The 25407-nt window shown below is 32.5% G+C and overlaps 1 protein-coding gene across 11 annotated transcripts; it reads left to right on the top strand.

Moving 5' to 3' along the window:
- The first annotated feature begins 12429 nt into the window (after window positions 1–12429).
- On the top strand, window positions 12430–20322 carry LOC107858860 (ABC transporter I family member 11, chloroplastic). 11 transcript variants are annotated; one of them, XR_007052184.1, is made up of 12 exons: window positions 12451–12642; window positions 12716–12761; window positions 13577–13737; window positions 14053–14104; window positions 14219–14352; window positions 14728–14842; window positions 14958–15044; window positions 15195–15243; window positions 16443–16530; window positions 17849–18016; window positions 19511–19527; window positions 19611–19889. XR_007052184.1 is itself a non-coding variant. In XM_047406580.1 (11 exons), exons 3-11 carry the CDS (start codon window positions 13040–13042, stop codon window positions 17925–17927), a joined length of 693 nt encoding a protein of 230 aa, XP_047262536.1. In that variant the 5' UTR covers window positions 12609–12642; window positions 12716–12761; window positions 12985–13039; the 3' UTR covers window positions 17928–18328. The 11 variants fall into 11 exon arrangements, 5 of the variants coding, with proteins under 5 accessions (XP_016559148.1, XP_047262533.1, XP_047262534.1 ...); XR_007052185.1 differs by lacking the exons at window positions 19511–19527; window positions 19611–19889 and adding an exon at window positions 20304–20322; XR_007052183.1 differs by having other exon boundaries at window positions 19511–19889.
- Window positions 20323–25407: the final 5085 nt, after the last annotated feature.

Genomic DNA, 25407 nt, shown 5'->3' on the forward strand with positions numbered 1-25407 from the left:
TTACACAGAGGCCTGGTCATGGCCGCTATTCATAGATTAAGCCCCCTTGTCCTTGACACGGACTCACTTGATCTAATCACGATGCTTATAAAAAGTAATCCAAGATAAGCTAACATTATTGCTGAGTGCAGGTCACTAATCAGGGTACTGGGACATCCAGCACTGCAGCACACCTTTAGAGAAGCGAATGGTGTAGCAGATTGTCTAGCTAAGCACGCAGCTGGGAGCAGTGCCACTATCCTACCCAACCCACCAGCAGTTGTCCTTGAAGCATTGGAAGCAGACATGGAAGGAACTGTTTTTGTTAGACGTTTAAAACTCTCATCAATACCTACCCGACCGGGCTTTGGTGCGGAATTCTATTATCTCTCTTGGTACGTTTGAGGATACTCCCCCTCTGTTTTGCTGAACACTTGACTAATCAAATTTCCATCCATTTTACAAAAAAACAAAATCAAAAATGGTGGCTTTCATTTTACATGCTACACTTTTTTTCACTCTTAATATAATGAGAAAGGAGTAATTTATAATTATACAAATATTTATCGAGTTCTTTAATATAATGAGACAGGAGTAATTTATAACTATACAAATATTTATCGATTTCTTTAATCACACCTTTAGTTTTAAAAGAAAGATTTGTAACTTCTGTGCCGACCAAACAATGTGACATACATTGAGACGGGTAGCTCATACTACGTACATACAATAACTGTTACATACATCAAAGGCTGGCTACAGCTTACTGGTGAAGCTGCAACACTTCCTCGTTAGAATGTGAAAAGTAGTGCGCCTTCCGTTCTGAATTGATGCGTTCAAGCTTAAAACGCTCCTGAACACTTGAGATGTAGTTTGCTGCTTTTAGATCTACACATTCATTGTCAAGCATCTTGGCATAATTATAAGTCGTCGAAGTAGTACCACTACTCTTAGTACTGTTAGAGTACTCTTGTTGATCAGTAGTATTTTCGGCCACTGGTGGAATGTAAAATGAAATTTTGGGCTTCTGTGGGATGGATACTTGATCCTGGTTCAATATGAAGTCTACTGTGGCAGTACTTGATGAGGATAAGCTGGACGCGGTAGTACTATTTGGATTATAAGGAGCCAATTTTTGCTTTGGCTGCTGATGTTCGTGATGATTGAGATGGTGAATGATTGAAGGACGGTTCAGTTGATTAGGAACCCTGCTACTGCTGTTGCTGCTCCCATATTGATTAGTCGCTGGAGAAGGTTTAGGTGGTGCTGCTGCTGCTGCTGCTCGATACAAAGACTTCACTAGCTTCCCTTTGATGAGCCCAAGTCGCTTGCGGCTAGATTCCATTGCTCTCCCTGTACTATTATTTTGTTAAATCAGTTACAGCTAGCAAGCTAGATATTTGATTTTTTCTGTTCTGATAGTAGAGAGGCGATTGAGAGCTGGTCTTTATATACTAGTAGAAATGAGCATTCAGCTAATATAATTAATTGAATGAACTGTTTAACTGTTGCAAGTTGATATGCATGAACACAACATGAATCACTAATCATCAGCTACTATTAATTATATCGTCCTTTTAGCTATATCCACAATATCTGGAATCTTTCTTTTTCTCCAACATGTGTTTCTTTTAAGACTACCTATAGTAACTAAACAAAAAAGTTCTATAAATATCTAAAAGCATAAAAGACTAGCAATAGTAGCTAAATAAAAATGGTTCTATAAATATCTAAAAGCATAAATGAGTGATTCCATATTTCAAAGTTACTGGTTGTGATCACCACGTATAGTCAAATTCAAAATGGAATTAAAGAAGTAAATACATGAATAAACTAAAAAAATTCTACATCTCCTATATATACATAAAAGATAATTTACTCCTGTGACAACAGTACTTCTAATGCTTTGGTAATGGGTTATGGGCTAATTGCAATACTTTCTAATTAACTAGTTCCGCACCTGAGTTTTTTTTAATTGCTTAATTCATGTACATGCATGTGCGTGCATATCGTAATACTCTGCTTATTGACTAGCTACAAGCCTACAACAACAACAACATACCCAATGAAATCCCAGAAGAGAGGTCTGGGGAGAGTAAAGTGTATGCAGACCTTACCACTACCTCACGGAGGTAGAGAGGTTGTTTTCAAAAGACCCTCGGCTCGAGTGGAGCAAATCCAGGTACAAATTAAAGAAGCTAATTGATTAGCTAGTACATTCGATATCAGTGCATCTTGCATAAATTCATGGAGTCTAGGCATAAGTAATGTTTATATTAATGCTTTGCGTGATTCTGATCTAGTTTCTGCATCATTATTTTAACTGGACAGGCGATGATTTCTTCCCTCAGAGAGCTTTGCAACAATATCTACATAGGAATCAAATCACTTTTCCATTTTGTAGTTGCATGTAACTGGATAAGAACAGTGTCTTTGTCAACACAGGAGTTAATTTCCAGCGTCAACGTTACTGCCTCATCTGATACTCTCTTTTTCATGACCATTAGAAGAACAAAACTACTATAGTAACATATGTGGTGTATATAATGCAGAAAATGATAATGTTCATATACCTTTAATTTTGCATCTTGAACTTTTTCATATATATGCTACTGGATATGTATGTCGATGACATCATGAATTGGCTGGCTAATTATGCGAGCCCTTCTCCTATTAGAGATTTTGAGGGGATCAATGCGACAGAGCCAAATTTTTCATTAAAGGGTCTAAAACATGAGGTAAACAAAAAAAAAAAAAAAAAAAAAACGAAGGGAGTTCAACATCTAATATTTACTTTAAAGAAAATTTTAACCACATATAAATAGTGTAATTTTCCGTTGAAGGGGATGAACCCCTCCGCCCTAGATTGTGATGGGAAGGTTGAAATAACCACTTAGTATGCAAGCTGGAATAGGTCAGTTGTTTAGAGCATGTGGCTGTTACACGCAAGGTCGAAGGTCTCAAGCCCACCATGACTCCTTATAGAGTCCAAAAGTAATCCCTTTTTAGTGGCTCTTTATGTCGTATGATATGGAGACATGTGATGTATGTGTGAATGTTATTAATAAGAGATCTGAATTATTTAAACAAATCCAACTTGAATATCAAGAGTTAGTTAGCCAAATTGAACTTGAACATCAAGAGTTACTTAGTCAAATTGAACTTGAATATCAAAGTTATGAATTTGTAAACATACCAAAAACATAGGAACTTTGGATTAAAAAGGACAAACAAGTTTTTCAATTAAGTGAGGTTCCTTCAAGTTTTTTAAATTAGGTGGAGGGGACAATTTTTTTTTGAGTTTTTTTTTAAAGTTTTTTCGTTCCAAAAACTTCTCCCGAACAACTGTACGAAGTTGTTCGACAACTTTGCGAAGTTGTTCAACAATTGTGTGAACTTGTTGAGACTAATACAGTTGTCGAACAACTATCCCAGTTGTTCAAGAGACTTTATTTTTTTTAACTTTATAAGATTATGAGACCCACTTATCTCTTTTTTTAATTAAAGACTTGAGAGGGTCTATGAACTCATTTTTCTCAAAAACATATCAACAGTGAAAAAAAAAGTACCGCCCGCATTCGCTCTAGTTGTGTTACCTTTTATTAATCTTATTTGAACACTTTATTTCTATTTTATAACGCTTAGTTTTATTTTATTTTATATGTGAATCCTTTATGTCTTCTTCTCCACTCCACGCCATGCCAATACATTCAAAGAGACAAAAAAAAAAGAAAAAAAGCGAAATGGTCTATTGGACTTTTGTACTTGTTCAAATTTGTAAAGTGAATATTTTTACTTAGCCTTTTGTCATCTGATTACCTCAACTCATCAAAATACAAGATTTTAAATTTTTCTGACAATTAACAAGCGTATGTGACATTAAGGTGGATAAGCTGAACACACCGTACGAATACACACGCATGGGTGCAAGTGAGTGTCATTTTTATATTAAAATAATTTAAAAAAAAAACCATCCCCCTCGCCTCCTCCCCCAAACCTTTCTTCTTTCTTTTCCACCATTACAACCCCCAAACCCACCCTCCCTCCAACTTATTTTCTTTCTTCTTCTTCATCAGCCCCCACCCCCATCTGCACCACCCACTCCATCCCATTGTTCTTCTTCTTCAACCCCGCCCCCACCATGCCTCAAAAAATAATAATTTATCTTCTTTTTTTCAAAATCCCCTTTCCCTTCGTTCAAGATTTACTTTTATTCTTTTTGCAAATCACTTTCTCAATTCAAACTTTTCATGTTTTTTATGATTAAAATTTTATTTTGAAATTGAGTGATAGTGGATATTGAAAAAGTAATGAACTCCATGATAAGCTTGGAAAAACTTGAAGCTCAAGTTTGAAGATTAATAAATGATTTTTGTGGATCTTGTCAAAGATATATAAAATTTAAAATTGAAAATTCATTGTGTTTGTGTATGCGAATTTATAGTTAAAAATTTTAATTAATTGGAGAAAAATTTCAACCATTTGAAACAAATTTGATGTTCAATTTGTTAGCAAACATCAAGAACATAATTATTAAAATTCTTCTACGATTCATAAAAGTTATTTATTTAATTAAATTTATTTTGATACTTAATTTTTTATGTGGTATTTAAAAATGATGTGGAATTTACGTAGCATTTAAAAATGAAGTGAAAATTGATGTGGAGACGGTTGTATTACACACATCGAAATAGGGTTTAAAATATTTTGTTTTGATGAGTTGACGGGTTTAGATGATAATAAACTTAGTAAAGATGTTTATTTTATGAACTCAGCCAAGTACAAGAGTCCATTACACCATTTCGTGAGAAAAAAAAAACTCGGTGCACTATGACATGAATCCTACTCTTTCAATGATTGGATTATATCTTGAAGTTGCTAATATGCATTTGCTATGTATAGAGTTTGAAAAACGATTATGTATTTCTGCAAGAGGTTATTTTCATGATATGAAAGCATGATTTTTTAATTATATGACAATAATTTTATCAGTTACGCTAAACTCTCTCTCAAATAAACAAGGGATGTGCTTTAGTTTATGTAACTTTTAAAGAAGTGAACATTCATGAAATTTTTATTAAAATTTTGCCTTGTTTAAGTTGAAATTTGTTTTACAAATTCATCCAAAATTTGAAGAGTTAATTTCTCATGAAATTTGTTTTACAAATTCATCCAAAATTTGAAGAGTTAATTTCTCATGCAGTCATTCACATGTAATTTTTATCCCCGTAAGTAAGTCATTTTTGTTTTGTAAAATAAAAATTACTCAATTAGTGGTAATTATCTGAGATGCAGTCATTCACATGTAATTTTTATCCCCGCAAGTAAGTCATTTTTGTTTTGTAAAATAAAAATTACTCAATTAGTGGTAATTATCTGAGGAAGTCATTCTACTTTATTTAGCAATAAAAAAGTTTCTCAATCAGTTCAAGTTTTTTATTTTTAAAAAAATTTGTGTTTAAAAATATCATTAATCTTTCCATCAAAAATATTACTACTTGAATTGGTTGAGTGACTTTGTAGGTGAAATATCAATAGTTGAGTGACTTTTATGTTACTAAACAAAGTTAAGTGATTTTTAGAGATAATTACTACTCTCTTTGTCTCATTTAAGTTTGACACGTTTCATTTATACGGTGATTATAAATTTTACTCTTTATCTATTGGGTATAGGAATGGGTATTAAAATTGTAATTATTCATATTTAATATATAGCATTTATTGTAGTGATTGGAAAAAGATTAATTAATAATTGATCAAGTAATATGAAATATTTATTTTTAGTAAAATGATCAACTAAAATAAAGCAATGAGAATAGGAATACGTAAGAAGACCCGCCCACCATCCAAATAACCCATCTCAACTGCGGTACTGCAAAATCAGGTTCATTACCCTCCATTTCTTTCCATATGAATATCACAAAAACCCTTTATTTCCACAATCACTTTTTTAAAAAAAAAAAAAATTTGTTGTCCAGTTTTAATACTATGGGAATACTTTTAGTTCTCGTCATTTGACAATTTGAAATTGAATTAGTGAATCCGCTAATTCTACTTAGTATCATTTGAATTGAAATTGAATGAGTAAGTATTTTTTTAATTACTTTTTGAAATTAAGATTTTGTATGAAACGTGTATTAGAGGCTGACAGTGCGAGTGATTCTGGGTAAACAACATCAGAGGAGTATAGATTTTGGCAGCTGTTGGCGGGAGATGTCAAGTTCTTCCTTAAAATTAGTCGACTTAAATGCAAGCTAAAGTAGGCCGAATAATATTGTTATAAAGAAATAATTTTCATCAAAATTACACTCATCTGTGGTTGTTTGAATTGGTTAATTTAAAGCATTTTTATTTTTTGTTATGAGATATAAAAGCAAGAATAAGAAAATATAAAGTAAGAACAAGAATAAATAGAAAGAGAAGAGGGGGGTTTCTTTATTTCTCTTAAGAAATGAGAGATCATCAATGAATAAAATCCCTCTATTTATAGGGTAAGATACTCCTAGTTTCTAACTAAAAAATAGATACTTCAAATCCTGATAGATATCAAATAGATTTTGATAGACATTCTCTATAATATAAATATATTTATAACACTCTCCTTTGAATGTCTAGATAGATAATGTGCCTCGTTAAAACACTACTAGAAAAAACCTAGTGGAAAAAAAATCTAGTGAAGAAAAAAAGTACACATCTCTAACAATACGCATTTCGACTGCCTCATTAAAAACCTTACAAGGAAAATCTGGTGGGATAAAACCTTGAAAGGGAAAAAGAGTACAGCGCGTATTAAGACCCCCTAATGAGAACATCCTTGACCTTTGCATCCCGATCTTGTGCATCATCTTCTTGAAAGTTGTAATTGAAGAAAATTTGGTGAATAAATCAGCCACATTTAACTTGAACGAATCTGGTGCACGTTAATATCACCATTTTTTTTATAGCTCACATATGTAGAAAAACTTTGATGAAGTGTGCTTCGTTCTATCTCCTTTTACGAATCCTCCTTTAAGATGTGTTATGCATGTTGCATTATCTCTGTATAAAACTGTGGGTATATTGTCACATTTCAAACCACATTTTTTTCGAATGAGATATATCATGCACCTCAATTATACACATTTTCGGCTAGCTTCATGAATAGTTATTATCTCATCATGGTTTAATGAAGTGGCTAGATACACTGCTTTGTATATCTCCAAGATATGACAGTGTCCCCATAAATTAACACATTGCATGTTTGAGACCGTGATTTATGTGGGTCAAATAAGTACCCAATATCAGCATGACCAATAAAATCGGGACTACAATCTTTATAATAAAATAAACTCATGTATTTTATCCCATTTTGATGTCTTTTAGTAGGAGCAGAAATATGTCTTTCTTAACAAATTGATTGAAAAGGCTATATCAGGCCTTATAGTATTTACAAGATACATTAATGTTGTGTAACAATTGCACTAAGATAAGGTACTTCATATTTCTCGTTTCAGCAAATAATCTTATTGCTTTTGAAAACTCTCCAAGAGTTTCAATGATTTTCAAACCATAAATTTATCCCTCATAAGGATAATAAACAAGTTTCCTAGAAACTTTATATGTTTCAGGCATTTTGAATCCTTTAGAGATTTTTATATGGATTTTTGTCAAGTCACAATATCCAACATGTCAAGTGTGACATCTTCAAGTGTCTGGACTGCAAATCAAATATGTTTTACGCTTATCAAAATATATCCTTTCAGGTCAATTGATAAATGTTTCTACGTCAACATGCTTAAATAAACATAGAATTCAGATCTTCATAATCTTTTAAAATATTGCGCTAATATTGTATCAAAGATATCGTCGATGATTTTTTATTTTGTATTGGTTCACAATGTGACATAACATTTTGAGATCTCATCACTTTTTTATTTTCAGGTACCTGAACCTCTCATAAGGTTTCATGAAGTGTTATGTCATAGGCTCTTCAAGAGCACATTGCCTTTTTATTATGATTATTTGCTCCTTATCCTTTTCAAGGATTACTTCATTTGGAACCGATCGGTCTACCACGCTTCACGCATGCATAGACTTTGTCCTTCAGAGACACAAAATAAAAGCACTTGCAACTTAAATATAAGATGCTTTTGGTATTTGACTTGAATTATCTTTTGAATGAGGATCTGATGATAATTCGTAACATATTTCTTAGCTGCTTATAATCTCCCCCTTATGTTAGGAGAATTAACATACATCCTCCATCTTATTTGAGGAATCCATCTTTGTGCATCATGGTATATTCATTAATTGTATACCGTATATTAACTATTAGATAGACAACGTGTGATTCCTGACTTAGAACCAACTTTGAAGGAAAATTAATCATAATTTATTGGTTTGATGCGTACAAGTACTTTTGTATATAGTATTTCAAACCAACACATGAAGCTTTTGTTCTTAATGATTTAACTATTTATTAAAAGCATTCGATGCTATACCATGACCATCAAGATGAATTGTCTTGATTGCACAATCTGAAAGTTATGCTCTTAACTCAATTTTTTTGAGCAAACAACTTTATGAATGTCAAACTGCATGTTGATAATAAATGCACATGTGATCATCTTATATTGATGCATCTTAATAGAGCACATGACTGGTGAACAGGTCCATATTCACCTTTTATACTTTTCAGATTTTAAAGGATCCAATCCCAATATTAATTGGTCCAAACAACTTATTATGAGAACAAACAACCTTAAAAGTAATGAAGAATTTTTTAATTCTTCAATATATGTTACATACTCAGTATATACATCTTTGGGATATCGTAATCGTTCATATCAATTTATGAACTTTTATACTAGTAAACTTCAAGTTTGCCATGTACCTTTTTTCTTTAGTAAATTTCAGATTTACTATTACATGAATAAATTTCAGATTTACTACTTTAGAAGTGACTTCAAAATAAGTTTTCTCAATTATTCAGCCTCTTTCGGAGATGAGTTGTGATACCATCACAATCAAGTGCACGTTTGCATTAATAAGCTTCTCATTCCTCAGGAATGGAATATAACCATGTCTTAAGCGTATCAAATTATGATAGCTACTACAAAAGCAAATTGAGGCATACATATGATTTATTGCTACCACATTTAATTCAAGAAATGAAGCATATTTGATGGGACATGTTTCACCAAATACTCATTATTTTGCCTTAGTCATCATAATATCATCATCATTATTTTACCTTAGTCATCATAATATCATCAATATGGTGCATTAAGATTATTCAAACTCATTGTCTTATCCATATAAAGACGTCTTAGGCATAAATTCATGGAACTTAAACCCAACATATTATCATCCCTTTTGATAATATTGTTCTTGAGGAATAAATTTAAATATAAATGGTTCTAAATCAATTATTCTTTTTTCCTCAAATCCAACAATAATTATATCATTTAGTAGAAAAAGGCAAATAACATAAGAAATTACTAACCCTGAAATTACCTTTAAATTAATAATCTCACCTTATTTGGCAGAGTCTCATGCTTGAAATTACCTTTAGATTAATAATCTTACTTTGTTTGGCAGAATCTCGTGCTGATAACATGTTATGAAATATAAAAGTAAGAACAAGAAAATATAAAGTAAGAACAAGAATAAATAGAAAGAAAAGAGGGAAACTTCTTTATTTCTCTTGAGGAATGAGAGATCATTAGATTGAGAATACAATGAACAAAACCCCTCTATTTATAGGAAAAAATACTTCTGGTTTCTAACTAAAAGACAAATACTTCAAATCCTGATAGATATCAAATAGATTTTGATAGACATTCACTATAATATAAATATATTTATAATATTTTAAAATATTTTTAAAAATTTTAATAGTATTTGAGAGGCAAAATGATTCGATGGACCCTTGCACTATGTCCGTTTTGTAATGTGGATACTCCTACTTACATGTTTGTCATCTAGACCCTTGAACCCACTAAAAAATAATATTTTAAACCCTTTAATCGTTTACTAGATCTATGTGGCATTAAAATGGTTGACTAGGACAAGGCGTGTGCCTAAGGTGTGAGTGGGGACTAATTTTTGGTTAATTTTATATTAAAATAATTTTAAAATTTAAAAATAATATTAAAATTAAAAAATTAAAAAGGGCCTTTTTGCTCCAAAAAATTTCCCAGAACCATCAAAATCTCTCTCAGAATTTACATGAAGTTACTCTCTAATTTTCCCCTTTCCATTTTCCGATTTCAATAATGACCAGACAAAATGCCATCGCCGTCCCCAACACCTGTGGCAACTTCACCGTCGAAGAACGGTGGTTCCTCCACCACATCCTCCACAGAGGAATATTTCGGTGGATCTATATTCAAGAAAAATAAAAAATTGGTTGCCTTTCTAATTTGATTTCAAATCTTGAATATTTCTATAAATTTTGATGGATTTTCTTGGTGAGATTCGATTGAATTTGATTTATCTAACATATTATTCGATTTGAATTTTCATTAATTTTGGGGTAATCTTTTTTTTTCTTTTTGGATTTTCTTTATGGGTTTGATTCTTGTGACAGACAATTCAAGAACTTTTTGTGGGATATTGTTTCTTGATTTTTTTTTTTTTGGAGTTTGATTCAAGAATATATTTTGGGGGTTTTATTTCTTGGATTCTTGGTGGGGTTTGATTGTAGCTCGTTATATAAATTCCCAATGAATGAAGAATAGGTTGTCATGTTCATCATCATCACCAGCATCGTTGTTATTATCAATGGCTATACCAAGGAGTTTGGTAGTGGATACGGGGCATTTGCTGACAGGGAATGAGGAAAAGAATTTAGGTTTATCATCAGGGGTGAGGATTCACCAACTGGTAAAAGGTGTAAGGAAGGAAAATTTCCATTGTCAAGGTGGGAGTTTGCAGCAGCATTAGGTGTATTTGTGGTATTTTCAGAATTAGTGTTCAGATGACGGTGATAGGTGATGGCAGCTTGTTGATAGATTGTTGTCACATTAGTAGCGGGGATGCGACGGTGGAGATGAAGAAGAGAGAGTGAAGAGATGGAGAAGACAATAGTGGTACGGCGGTGGAGATGGAGAAGAGAGAGTGGAGAGATGAAGAAGAGAGATGGGACCTCATTTTAATTTCTTTTATTTTCAATTTAGATTTTTTATTTTTTAATATTTAATTTTTTATGTGGCATTTTAAAAATGATGTGGAATTTAATATAGTATTTAAAATGATGTGAAAGCTGACGTGGAAGTTGACGTGGGGTGAGTGTGTTACACTCATCAAAAAAGTGTTTAAAATGTTGCTTTTTAGCGTGTTTAAGAATCCAGATGACAAACATATAAATAGGAGTATCCACGCTACAAAAATGGACATAGTACTAAGGCCTCATTTGTTTGCACTTAATGGAGGTATGAATCTGAATGGTTCAGACTTCAGACCATTAAACGGATTTATTTTTTATTAGGGTTTTAACTCTTAATAGGTCTGAATAGGTATTAATCATTCAGATTCAAAACCAAGTCTTAATAGGTCTGAAAAGATATTCTGGTGTTGGATAATATTCACCACTCTATTCATATTCAACAGTCACCACCACTAACCACCTCTGCCACCGTCACCATTGTCAACCATCACCAACCACCTCCACCATCGACAAAAAATTTCGCTACCAACTACAATTGTCAACCGCTACCACACCTACTACCTCTTTTATTCTAATTATATTCACCGCCACCACTGCCGTCAACAATACCACAATCAGCAACCACTACCGGCTAATCCCTACTACCAACCAACTCATCTATCACAGCTAGCACCACCACTAACTATCACTAATACACATTCCCACCACTAACTATCACTAATACACATTCTTTGGCCGCCACCACCATTGTCACTAGTAACGCCACCTCTACCACTACTTCAACCAGTACCATCGCTACAATTTATCTCTACTAACAACCATTTCCGCCATTACAACAAATAACATCTCCAACTATGTTTCAGCCAACACAATCAACCATTAAACTATTAACATCAAGCAACGTCACATCACAACAGCCACCACTACCATCATAACAGTCACCATAATATCAACCATCACAATTATCACCACCAACATTATTAATCACCAACATCAATCATCGTCACCACAACCACTATTATAAGTCATCAATCATAAATGTTTTTTCTCAATCAAATACTAATAATTTTGTTGTATTAAATTACATACTTTTTAATATATAATTAATTTTTTATTTTATTATGTATACAAATATTTTTTTTTACACATTCAGTTGTTAAAAAATAAACAATCTTAATCATTCAGTTTTCAGATCTAGAGACAATATTTTAATTATTCAGATGTGTATTTATATTCATATGGGTGATTTAAAAAACAAAAAACAAATGGAGCCTAAAAGTACCATTTTGCCTATTTGAGAAAGCTAAAAACTACTTTTAACACTTATTTTAAGAATAATTATAAACGTCAATCGAAACAGGCTCAAAGATCACATTTTTGTTCCGTAGGTGCAGAGATCAGAAAATGGGAAGCGTTCCACTTTCCTCATCGTCTCTATTGAATTTCAGGTCCTACTCATCCTCCATTTTTGGAAGACCATCATCAACTTTTTCTTGTCCTCACCGGCGATTCAGGCAAGTTTTCTTCCTTCATTTTTCTCCCTATAATTTCACATTTGCAAGCTGAATTTTCTCATTTCTATTTCAGAAAGGCACAAACACTGTCTGTTTCCTGCGATTACTCCTCCTTCGAAGTAAAGCTCCGTTAATTTCTACTTCCCAATTGCACATATCTTTTCCTAATTTTAGGATAATTAATTCCTCTTTGTTTGCCTACACTTTGAATTTTGATTTAACTGAATTTTCAAATCCTAGCTATTTATTTATTTTCTTATTTATTTTCTACAAGTGTACCGGTTTCCCTCTTTTCTTCATTATTCATTTGCTTCGGTTGTTATGAATTTGCTAATTTATTAGGTTCAGAAGTTTAGCCTATCTGAAGGAGTTTGGTGGGATTTTAGCTTTCTGGAACATGATAACTATTGTAAGCGCTTTGAATCATCTAATTACAAACAGAAGCAACAGATTTTTTTATTTTCTACGTAACGCCTGTGGCGAATCCAGTAATTTTGAGAAGGGAATTTGAAAAAAAGAAATACGAAAATGACACGTTGATTTGAACTTTTGCTACTCTTATGTGTAGGGAATTCAATTTTTTTTAACAAGAATACATAATTTTCACCTATAGCGTAGTCTTAGTCTAACTTACTGAAGAATTGAATCCCCTTAGTAGTATGTGGCTCCACCACAGGACTGACGGAAAAAGGAGTTATGTTACTTATTCTGTAACATATACACTCTTTATCCAAAGAGTCATTCAACAACTTTTTGTTGAATTCCCCATGATTTCTCTTTCTTTATTTTTCTATACTCGTAGAGGTTAATAAGAATTAGAAACACGGTATTCCTAATAACTCTAGTTCCATCTGAACCAACAAGGTACACAACATGCTGAACTTGAATTCATCATTTTTTTTCTCTTTATAATTTATCTATTTTGGCTTTCCAGAGATTATTGAACATATTTTGGTTGTATAGTGGAGGTGGTAATAATAGATGTGGAACCTTTTTCTTTTTTATGGGTTTGGAGATAAGGGATGTCTCTTATCGACCTCCAGGGACCAAGATCGATCTATTGAGTCAAGTCAGCTTTTCCATCCCTGAGAAAAGGTACAGTCTGTTGCTAAAATTCAAATGCACTATATTCCATTACTGTTATAGAAGTCTTTTGTCATCTTGCCCGCTGATCCTGGCCTAGAGCTAACAAGATATTACATTGTCCATTTCTTAATTTGATAGAAACACACATGAGATCGGAATCCAGTGTTTCATGTGATTTTGGAATGTCCTGACTGTTAATAAGATATGTAAAAACACATGAAGCTGCCTATGGAACAGTATCACTACAAATAAACTACAATCTCAAATACTAATATGAATTTTGAAGAGGCTATGATGAGAGGATTTGATATGGATCTTTTGTAGTTTTGGCTTGATATTTGGACGGAGTGGCAGTGGAAAAACTACTTTATTGCAGGTGTTCCTTTTGATTTTGTCATTTCTATTCAAATTCATTTTAGCTTTTTTCTTGTCCAACCTCCAAAAGGTACTTTATTCAGGCTGATTTTTATCTTTGACCTTCTCCATACAGCTGATTGCAGGGTTAAGCCAACCAACAACAGGTTCCATATATGTGCAAAGATATAGTGATGATGGTGAAAAGATTAAGTCTCCTGAACCCTTACAACCTGAGAGAGTTGGCATTGTTTTCCAATTTCCCGAGAGGTACTCATTTCTTGGCTGGGTGCTTTATGCACTGTCAGTTTGTTCTTTGTGACACAACGTGATTTTGGTGTCGAGGTTCATATTAAACATAATGCATTTTCATTTGCTGTCTTTACTGAAAAGGCAAAAGCTCCTTGAGTTATCATTTTATTCCATGTGCAGATTGTATGAATCATCTAGCAATGCAATTGTCTACACACTTTCCTTTCCTCTCAATTTAGGTATTATGTATATTAGTATAGATTTATATATTTACATGCATATTGGTAAAGTGAGTATTGCATGTGTAAGGTAGGTATATAAAGTTTAAACAGTTCTTTTTGGTTCCAACAGCAGTTTATATAACTTGATTTTATCTGTTTCACTGTTCTACAGATACTTTGTTGCAGACACTGTTCTTGATGAAGTTACATTTGGCTGGCCAAGACAAAAGGGTGGCCTACAATTAAGAGAGCTTCTTGCTTCTAGACTTCAAAAAGCCATTACCTCGGTTTGTTCCTTTAAGTGTGATTTAGAGTGTCATTTAATTTTCTCTTCCATAGGAGAAAAGCTCATCTGCTTTTCAGCATATTATGACAGCTTTTTATGTGGTTGATAACTCCTAGGTTGGTCTAACAGGAATATCATTGGATAAGGATCCCCATTCATTAAGCGGTGGCTACAAACGTCGGCTAGCCCTTGCCATTCAGTTAGTAAGGATTTCTCGTCTATGAATAATAGGAAGTGCTTGCCTGCTGTTATATGTGCATTTGTGTAAACATGCATATGCCTATTTGTGTGACCAAATATAGTTTATATTTTGGTTGTTCATCTGTCTGTTAATATGTTTTTTCTTTACACAGGTTCAAACACCAGATTTATTAATATTGGATGAGCCTCTTGCTGGTCTTGGTACGAAGAAGCTTTTTGTGATCTATTTCATTTTATGTTCTGGATTACCTGTTTTTCGTTTTCAAAATTTTTCCCTTATTAGGTATTTGATTATTCGTTAGTTGGTTATTCTCCGACGTGCATATGTTTTTCGAGTAACAGAAGTTCTGGTTTTACAGAACAAGAATAATTGAGATTTCTAGGTTAAAATTGAAAGGGTACAGAAGGTATTGAGATGCCTGCACAGGAATTTTACATTGTTATATTTGAAGAACAATCCTTTTTCTCACCTTAGTTTTTGAAGTCTGGATTCCATTTTCTGTATTCTGTGACCTGAGTAATCTGTTCTTACAAAGTCCTAACTTGTTATACTTTGACTGAAGCACAAAGATTGTAAACTCTTAGTAAACCCTATATGCTGAGCTGTTAATTTGGTGACAAGCAAGTAAAAGAAGGATGAGTAATTAGCTGGTAATCTAAAGAATAGAATCATGGGTTATGTTACTTTCTTTTACTTTATGAAGAATGTGCTGAAATATGTAAACCTGATAGAACATTAAGATTCTATGTTAGGTTGCATTATCTAGTTCTCCAGAAACTAAAGACAATTGGGTTTGGGGGTGGGGTGGGGTTCTCTACATCTGTTTTACAGGAACTCTTCTTTGGCTTCACTTGAAAACATTTTGTTTGCTTCTTCTTGTAGAAGCTCAGAGTTCCTTGTTGGGTTATCTGATCTTGTTCTCCAAATGGTTGCATCGATATACCAAAAAATTGTTGTGTTAAAACACTCTTGCTTCTATCCATGTACCACCTCTCATATTTGCTTTTACTAATATGGTTACAAGGGCAATTCTGAATTTTTTATATAGTTTTTCTTTGGTATGGTTGGTATAAGCGTAGTTCAAGAGCTTGCTCGAATAGATCATACCTCTGCTTGGATTACATGTAAGGTAATGACAGTGAAGCTTGTGGTATTGAGCAGCAGGACTGTTTTATGGAGTGACGCTATTCTTATATAGATAGGAAAGCTTAATTTTACTAATTTTTTTTGTTTGATATGATATAGCTATCCCTAGTTCTTTTCTTAATGAGTTACTTGCGCTTAATTATAAATAAGTTGATAGATGGAAAGCTTATTTTTGTATTTTTGGTCCCAACTTTAACAATATTTGAGTGTCTAACCTCAGTGTCTAAAAAAGTTCATTATTTATGAGGGGAAGCAGATTGGAAGGCTCGTGCAGATGTGGTGAAATTGTTGAAGCATCTAAAGGAGGAGCTAACTTTACTTGTTGTCAGCCATGACCTCAAGTAAGTTCCTGACTTGGTCCATTCATTATTTGCTGTTTACATATGTTATTTTAGTGGAAATGAATCAATATACTAGATGTCTTAACATTGTTCACTTGAGGTTTCTATTGATTTTGAGAAATTCTAGTCAACACTTTCTGATGAAGTCGTGAAGGAAGTCATTTACCCATAACTTGTGAACTCTGAACACTTTTTCACTGACTCCCTGTTCCCTTTTTCTTGATGATTGAGAAATCCGTTGTTTGCCACTTTGATACTTGGTGGATAATGGGATTTTTCCTATACCCTTCTCCAGTAAACTTGGATCATAAGTCAGGCTTCAAACTCCTGCCACGTGACTACCTTACGTTTAGCATATACTGCCTTCCCCACTTCCTTGGTCACATCTGGTTGTCCCATAGTAATATCAAGGTTCATGATGTAGAGATATTTGCTTATTCTCCGTTTCAGATTGCCTATCTTGTGCCTTCTATGATTTTAAAGTATAAACATACTGAATTTATATTTTATTGATAAAATATTTTAGATTTATATATGTGAATTTCTGCATAAGCCAACCAAAAAAACAGATCCCTCCCCGGGTCAGCTCAATTGGCAAAGGTTGAGGGACTCGTGTCTTAATTCACGTCTGAGCCTCAAACTAAGCGAGCTAAGTTTAATATTTTAGTGGAGAAGGGGGTGTGGGGGTGTGGGGAGCACATCATCCCAGAATTTTGAAGGCTGTTGTTGGCCCAAAGGGTTGGCTCCGGACTGATTTCTTCATCATTTTTAAAAAATGACAAAACAGGCAAACAGTGAAAATGTGAAAATTTGAGTATATCGAACTTTTAATTGTTTGCAGTAAAAGGTGAAAACTTATCAAAGAGAAAAAGGAAAGCCAATACAATCAAATTTGAAATAGAAGGGGTAGACGATGCAAGGATATGCTTTTATGGTTAGACAATCGGCAATTTCTGAGTAAAGATTAATCAATCAATTGTGCAATGGAAAACTAGTTGGTCCGGCTATATCTTTCACTGCTATCCTTGAAGGATTCAGAAACTAGTGTTAGGCTGTTAGCCACGATCTTCCATAAGTGAGGTAGAGCTGCATCAACTCTCAACTCAGCATAGTCAAACAATGGCATTTAATTGAAAGACATAAATCATCATTTTGTTTTTTTGGTGTTCCTATATCCCGAGCAATTCATCTGTGGTTCGTGATTGATATTTTACTGATCCACAGCTGGCAGCGCAAATGAGATACCTGTACCTTGTGTTCTTATTGTATTAAAAATGGTGGTTCCTTCTCTAATAGCCGCGTTGATGGTTATCTGTAGGGAGTTGGCATCTTTGGTAGATCAATCTTGGAGGATGGAAATGGGAGGAGCACTTAAAAGAGAGCCACTACCCATTTAATACTCGGAATTTATAAAGTTCCCAACAATCATTTCTGATGCAACCCCGAGCCTGTAAAATCACACATCAAAGTATACTAGGCCTTTGAGGTATGACTACGCTATGAGACCTCTTTATCTTCATGCTCTTTCAGAGATGGCTGATCTTCATCAATTGGAAAATGATAAAAGTTCAGGAGTAGAAAATATTAAATAAAGCTCACAAGATAAAAAGAGTGACTTTGCATCATTGGAGAGGCCCTTGTTGTAAAAGTTCGAGGATATGCCTTTCATGTACTCTCTTACTGTATCTATTTAGTGCCTATCACTCTATATCAGGCTATCACACAATATTCTCCTCTAGTTGCGAAAGAAGATATATCTACCTCAAAGGTGAGATAGAGAGGCATTCCTTTCTGTTAAGTACCTGTTTATTTGATTTTTTTTGCATTATATTCTTGAGTGTGATCTGGGAACAATTGATGAAAATCTAAGGACCCATTAAAAGAAGAGTCTCAAAGAATACACTTTACTAATGGCACTTAAGGGTGTGACCCATGATCAATGAAGTGGGTTGAAAACAATGGGACACTGGAGTTCAAACCTAGAAGCAGCAAAAGCAAAGAATGCAAGGTGATTTCCTTCCATGTACCTAAGTCTTGGTGCCAGAGTTGCCTAATAAGACTACAAATTTTGTCGAGGTGCGCATAAACTGTCGTAAACAACACCATTATTAAAATAAGGAGAAAAAAAAATACTTTATAGGGATTGCTTTCACGTTTAACTACATGAGTTTATTTGATTATATTTTGTCTAAAAGATTATATTTGAGTATATAATGAGCAACCCCTTTGATGAGCTTAATCTTTTAAGTCATATGATTGATAGGCAACTTTTTAATACCTTCCAACTTATTTAATAAAAAAGTACTTTTTAGTACCTTATATATATACCAACCTGAGGGAGTTTCCTCTTGCTTGAGACAGAATCCATGACATCTGCATTAGGAGCTGTGGAGCCTTAAATTTGGCTGGTTGCTTTTCACCATCTCCTTCATGAAATATGTTCCACATCTACCATTTGCTTGTTTATTCTCTTTCCCATATTTAGCTGAACGATTCTCTTGGACTATGTGCTTCCTTTTAAGGAGTTTCTTCTGGTGATCCTTTTTGATCCTTTACCTCTATCTCTGTCCTTAAAGTTCAACTGAAGAACTGGAAAGGTGTTTCTGGAGTGGAGTTTTTTCCACGACAATGCTTTCAGCAATTCCTCTTTCAATCTGTTTGCCATTGATAATGCTTGCATGTCTGCTTCTGTTGGATGATTCATAAGCACCTTCATTCACTTCTGCTTCAGTGAACTATTCTAGCTTCTTGTTATATAAGCTTAAGTTCTCTCTCTATTATGTCGTTACATGCTGAATAGTCATAGGAATGGTTGGTATCAGACGATCGGTTCTTATTGTTTGAGAACCTAGAGTGCCAATAGTGAGAAAACCATAGAAAAATTAATCAGATGGTTCTTCCTGGACCATCTCCACTTAATTATCTCCCTTGCAAGCTTTCTCACACATTCTCTTTCGGCTGCCTTGACGGTGTGACGCAGTAGGTTGGCACTACACTGTATTCTTGCTCTTCAAACAATGTCTTAACTGGGAAGGAAGTACGGGAGTTTCCTGAATGCCGAGGTGAACCCAGGATTTGAAGTTTCTGGATGCACCAGTGTTGTCAAAGGCGCACTTAACCGCTGAAGCAAGACTCAAATGTGTTGACCGCTTGCCTCTTTAATGTGCAGTTTAGCGTCGTCATCAAGGTTCTAACTTTTAAGATATACTTTCCCTTATCAATGAGGCTTTTCTGAAAAGACGAACACTAAACAATTGATATTTCACTTTATAAAAAAAAAAAGAATCAATTTCTTTGTTCATGTATGCTTATATTATTAGTCTTGGACTAGACATATATTTATATTTTTTCTTCCTTTATGCTTTTTTCTTTAAATCTCATGTTTTATTTGCACTTTGTACTTAAAGCCACAACGGACCTTAAAGCTTTTTGCCCTTTCTGCTTTTGATAATACTATGGTGCGATGTTAGCGAATTTTTTAGTGTCGATTAAGGGATATTATCATATTCGATTGGTCACCAATAGCATGAGCAGTACTGAAAAAATAAATATATAGAGCAAATATGAGTTCTAAGCCAATAAACTTTACTTTCAATGTTGACTTTTTAACTTTTTGGAACCATCAAGTGGTAGTTTAATGGTTAAGGTGGATTCACCATATAGGATGGTCGTGGGTTTGAATTTCAATTCAACAATTTTGATGTTATAAATTTAGTAATAAGTCTTTAAATTTAAAGTATTGAAAATAAAAGTGAAATTGTGTTGCACCCCAGGTCAATCCCTGGTTGGTGGACAAAAGCATTGGCTTCAACCAACAAATCACGGTGCATTTCCATTCTTCTTTGGGTGCGCTACTGCATATATTCAAATTTTTGAAGGTATATATACCTATGTATATACAATTTTTTTTGAAATTAACGGGTGCACGTGTACTCCTACCTATATATTTGGGTCCGCCGCTTGCTCTTGTTGATTCAATATATTTTACTAACAATATTATTGAATTACTAAAACAAGCGAATTAATGAAATATCTATTTTTGATATAACAGTGACTTAAAATAAAATGGAGAGAATAAATACTGGTGCTACGGGTCCATGGAAACGCTATTGTTACAGGTGACTGCTACCAGTAGGATAGCCCCCAATTTCCTCTCATTATTTTTTTTATTTTTCATCCGGTGTTCGATATTCGTATTAGAGTTTAACTAATTTGGATTCGCGGCGAATAGGACTCCATTCGGAGGTCTAACAGAGTTTTCTCCATGCCTAGAATCGAACCCTCAACCTCTAATTAAGGGTGGAACAATCTCATCACCACAACCCATATTCCTCTCATTATTTTGCCCATTCACCAATGTTAATTCTTCATGGCTTCTTTCACATGGCAGGAGGGAGAAATATTCCTCCGTTTCAAGTAATGCTATTTAATACCAAAAAAAATACCAAAAACTTTTGAAATTTGTCATCTAAAATGTTATTTTAGACTATTTCTAGAAAAGTGTGCCAGTTGACTTGGAAGTTGGAACAGAAGGAGAATTATTTAGGATAAAAATATGTTTTTACGCAATCAGTTTAATTATTAATTCTGCTAATTATATGATAGGGTTATTTTTTACATGGATCCAGATTTTTTTTTTGATATGTACACATAGATAAAACAATACACAAGTTAATTTAGAAAATTAAACTAGTAATATTAAAAATTAAAATAAAAGAAAATCTTGTTTGATTCGGTATAATATTTATGGGATCCTTTGATAGGATGTATAAAAACTAGTATTGAATATAGTGTACTAGTGATATTGAGATAAATTATATAAGAATTATTTTTTATTTACTATTTAATTTGATGTATTAAAAATAGTAAGCATGACATAATTTTTTTAAAAATATGTTATTATTACAAAAATGCCTTGCACATTCTTTAGCTAGATATAGTTCGAGGGATTTTAATGATAATTTTATCTTTAATTATACATAAGTTAAAAAAAGAGTAAATACATAATTATCTCCTGATGTTGGTCGGGATTTTCAAAAAGACACCTAAACTTTGAATTTGACCTATTACCTCACGATTCTTACTTAATTCATTGCAAATACATCATTTTTCGCTGAATCTCAGTCACAACAAAGAGATTGAACACACGCACCAATCAGGTGTTGTCACGTGTTAAATGTATTTAATTTTGTATTTTTCTTTTAATAAATCTTTTTTTAATTTAATTTATTATCCCCCCCCCCCTTCCTCTCCCCCGACGTCCAGTAGCTCCCCTCCACCCCCACCCCCATTCAACACCCCCACCCTCCGTCCAACACCCCCACCCTGTCAGTATCTCCCCCTAACCCCCCACCCTCCCCCACTTCATCAAAATCTCTCTTTTCGTCTATTTTTTTTTGTTCAAATCAATTCAAAAAATTATTTTATGGTTGAATTGAGTTTTAAGGATACTTAAATGATTGAATTGAGTTTTAAAAATAGTTAAATGAGCTTTAATGGAGGAGATTTAATGGAGTTTTAAAGATTTTTTTTTAAAAAAAAGCTTCAATAGACCTTTAATGGAGTAGCTTTAATGATCTTGAAGAAGATATTGTGTTGAAAAAGATATTGTGTTGAGTTTTCATGAAGTTTTAATGATATTTTAAAAAAAAAGCTTCAATGAAGCTTAAATGGTGTTGAAGGTGTTGAAGAAGAAAGAGTGGGTTGGGGGGGGAGAGGGGGGTACCGGATAATTTTAAAAAATAAATAAATATTAATTTTTTCCTTTAAAAAGAAGAATATAAATTATATATTAATTATTTATATGTGACAGCTTTTTACTGGTCAAAAAAGTCAATTTTGAGCCCTTTCACGAGCCTATGGTGCATGTATACAAGCAGAGGTCTAAAATAATGTATTTAAAACGGAATAAAAAAGAATCTTGAAGTAATAGATTGAATTCAATCTTAACAGAAATTGATAACAATGTTATGACCCAAAAAAAAAAGAAAAAGAAAACTGAATTTACGTTGGGACTGGGAAAAGGTTGACTTTTGATTGATGTCTTAAAGTTCATAAGACTTTTTAAAGTAGCTTAATGATAAATGCTATTTAATATGATTATTATTAATATTGTGTATAATATTAAGGTAAATTTTTAATCTTTTTAAATTTAAAAATGGCCAAAAAATTCAAAAAAATAAAATAAAATTTTGGAGACCTCTAAGACTTGCCACATAAGATTGTCTAAGAGTCTCTTTTATACATACTAATATAGGGGTACGCGCCTCGCGCGTGTACCTCACTTTATTGAGTTGAAATATTACACTAAATAAAATATTTATTTAAGTAATAAATATGAATACAATATCTTTTGAAGCATTTATTTAATTAAACCTAACATATACCAAAAAAAATTGTCAAAGTAATCGACATTCATCTATCACCTGTAAACTGCAACAAAACAATACGATTAACAAAATAGTATAATTAAGTTTAATCTTTACACAAAACTTTTCTCAAAACTGTCTGACACTCATCTACCACATGTAAACTATAACAAAATAATACGATAATAGAGATATCAAAATATACAACAACTTTACCTTACACCAAAAAAATTCTCAAAACAGAGATATAAAAACAATACAATTAAACCTAACTTTTACCTAAAAAAATTCCTCAAAGTCGACCGACATTCATCTACTACCTATAAATTCATCCTGTAAACTACAAAAAAAATAATGCAATAGTGATCGCAAAGCTTTAATTTTGATGGAATAATTCTCGTCTGAGCGAAAATTTTGACCCTGAAAAATAACTTGAATAGAAACAAAGAAGATATATATATATATATATATAGAGAGAGAGATAGATAGATAGATATACACAGACATTGAATTATATTATGTTGATAAAATTAGTGAAGAAGTTGAAGGTTAGAAAATTAAGAATCCACCAATTTATATATGCAACTGAATCAAGTTAGATGGGCATTAATCACATTTTTCAATAAGTAAACCGATTTCTTCTCTAGTTTAACGTGCATCTCAATATTTATAGAAGTATTTCCTTAATAGAGTCCTATTTTAGGAATATTTTTCTATCCTATTTTAGGAGTATTTTTATAATATATTATAGATATAGATTATAGATAAGATTAGTTTTTTTTTTTGGAGTTGAATATGAACGTGTATGTTATAATTTAGTTAGAATAGGATTTTGATTTTTGTGTACATAAAAGAAAAATTAAATTATTTAAATTACCTTCACACAAATTATACTCTTCAAAGGATTTTGTATCTAATATGCTAATACACTTTTTTTTTTTTTACTTTTCACAATTTTTCCACTTTGAGGTTTTTCGTTAGGACACCTTTTTTACACGCTAATGTAGGAATACATAATGATTTATTGGTTTTGTATAGGATTTTTATTTTTGTTTGTTCAAAATTAGTTAGAATAGGTTATTGATTGTGCATTTGTACTGTCGGTCAAATTTTTATTGATTTATTGGATTTGTAATTTAAATAGAATATGCGAAAAGACGATTTTATCTAAAGGGGAGACTTTTAATGAAGGATAAAAAGTTCAAACGTGATTTATCCCAAAGCATTTAGTATAAAAAATTGAAAGGAATCCTTGAAATGTATTTTCGAAAAATTGTTAGAGCCAACTGAACTAACAAAACGAAATCATAAATCTACCGTATTCAAGAAGTTACTTAAATTTATTTTGTAGCACAAAAGTTGTTCAATTAATGATAATTATCACACTGCAAGTATATAAACATGCGTGCAATAGGAATATGAATATCTATTTTATATTCATACTCTTTCAAATTTTACAGACTTTTATTTATAATAGCTAAATACAATCTAAATGTTAAATATCAATATACATATACCCTATTGATATAGATTTAATAAAAGAGACCATTTACCCCCATTGATAGCCAAGAATTTCGCTGTCAATTAACTTTTTGATCCTCAATTTCAGAGAGTGATGGATGTAGGTACGGGAGGAATCAATACTACATTTTTTTTCCTTTTCGTTACAGTAGCTAAATGTAAGGCCTCAAAAATCCAGTGCATTCTATCCACATTACTTTCTCGAGAGTTCATAACCTTATCAATCAATTACTTTCTCTATTTTATTTTATGTGACATTTTTCACGTCTTGAGAATCAAATAATTTATGTTTGACTGTGAATTTAGAGATGAGATTTTTGATTTTTTTAAAACAAAATTTATATATTCAGATATTACGTAAAGACATTATAAGAAATAATAATTGGAGATTCAAAATATTTAAAAGATACATGAAAAAATAATGATTAAAAATAAACTTATTTGGATCTTGAAATTCGAAAGATACGAAGAGAGTAATTTTTTTATAACTGTGATAATTATTTTGTTAAACATTAAAGAAAGTAAACTATTATTTATTTAATTAAGTGTTCAAGATTCATATTTTTCGTATACCTATATCTACATAAAAGCACAAGAAAAGGATAAAAAAAATTATTTAATCAAATAAACTAACCTGCATTTAACAATTTTACAACCTTCAGTAAATTCAACAAATTGGCGACACCGTGGACATCTTTTCCACTTTTTAAGATCAACAAACAAGTCGAAAAAGACGTAATTTCTGTCCCTCAATTCTTGATCTCTTCATAGCAAAAGTTCCTCTTACAATTTAGACACTGTGCAACTTTTTTTTTTTAATTTAAATATAATTTATCAAAATTTGAAGTCATAGAAGTGTGATCGGTTTGAGGTTATTGCATATATTATTTCTCCATAACTTGGACTCATATGATATCTTTAGGAATGAACTCCTAATTATGGTTAATTTGTCAAAAATAAACACACGACGATTTATATCATTCATAAA

This window comes from Capsicum annuum, chromosome 2 (assembly GCF_002878395.1).
Source record: "Capsicum annuum cultivar UCD-10X-F1 chromosome 2, UCD10Xv1.1, whole genome shotgun sequence".
NCBI lineage: Eukaryota > Viridiplantae > Streptophyta > Magnoliopsida > Solanales > Solanaceae > Capsicum > Capsicum annuum.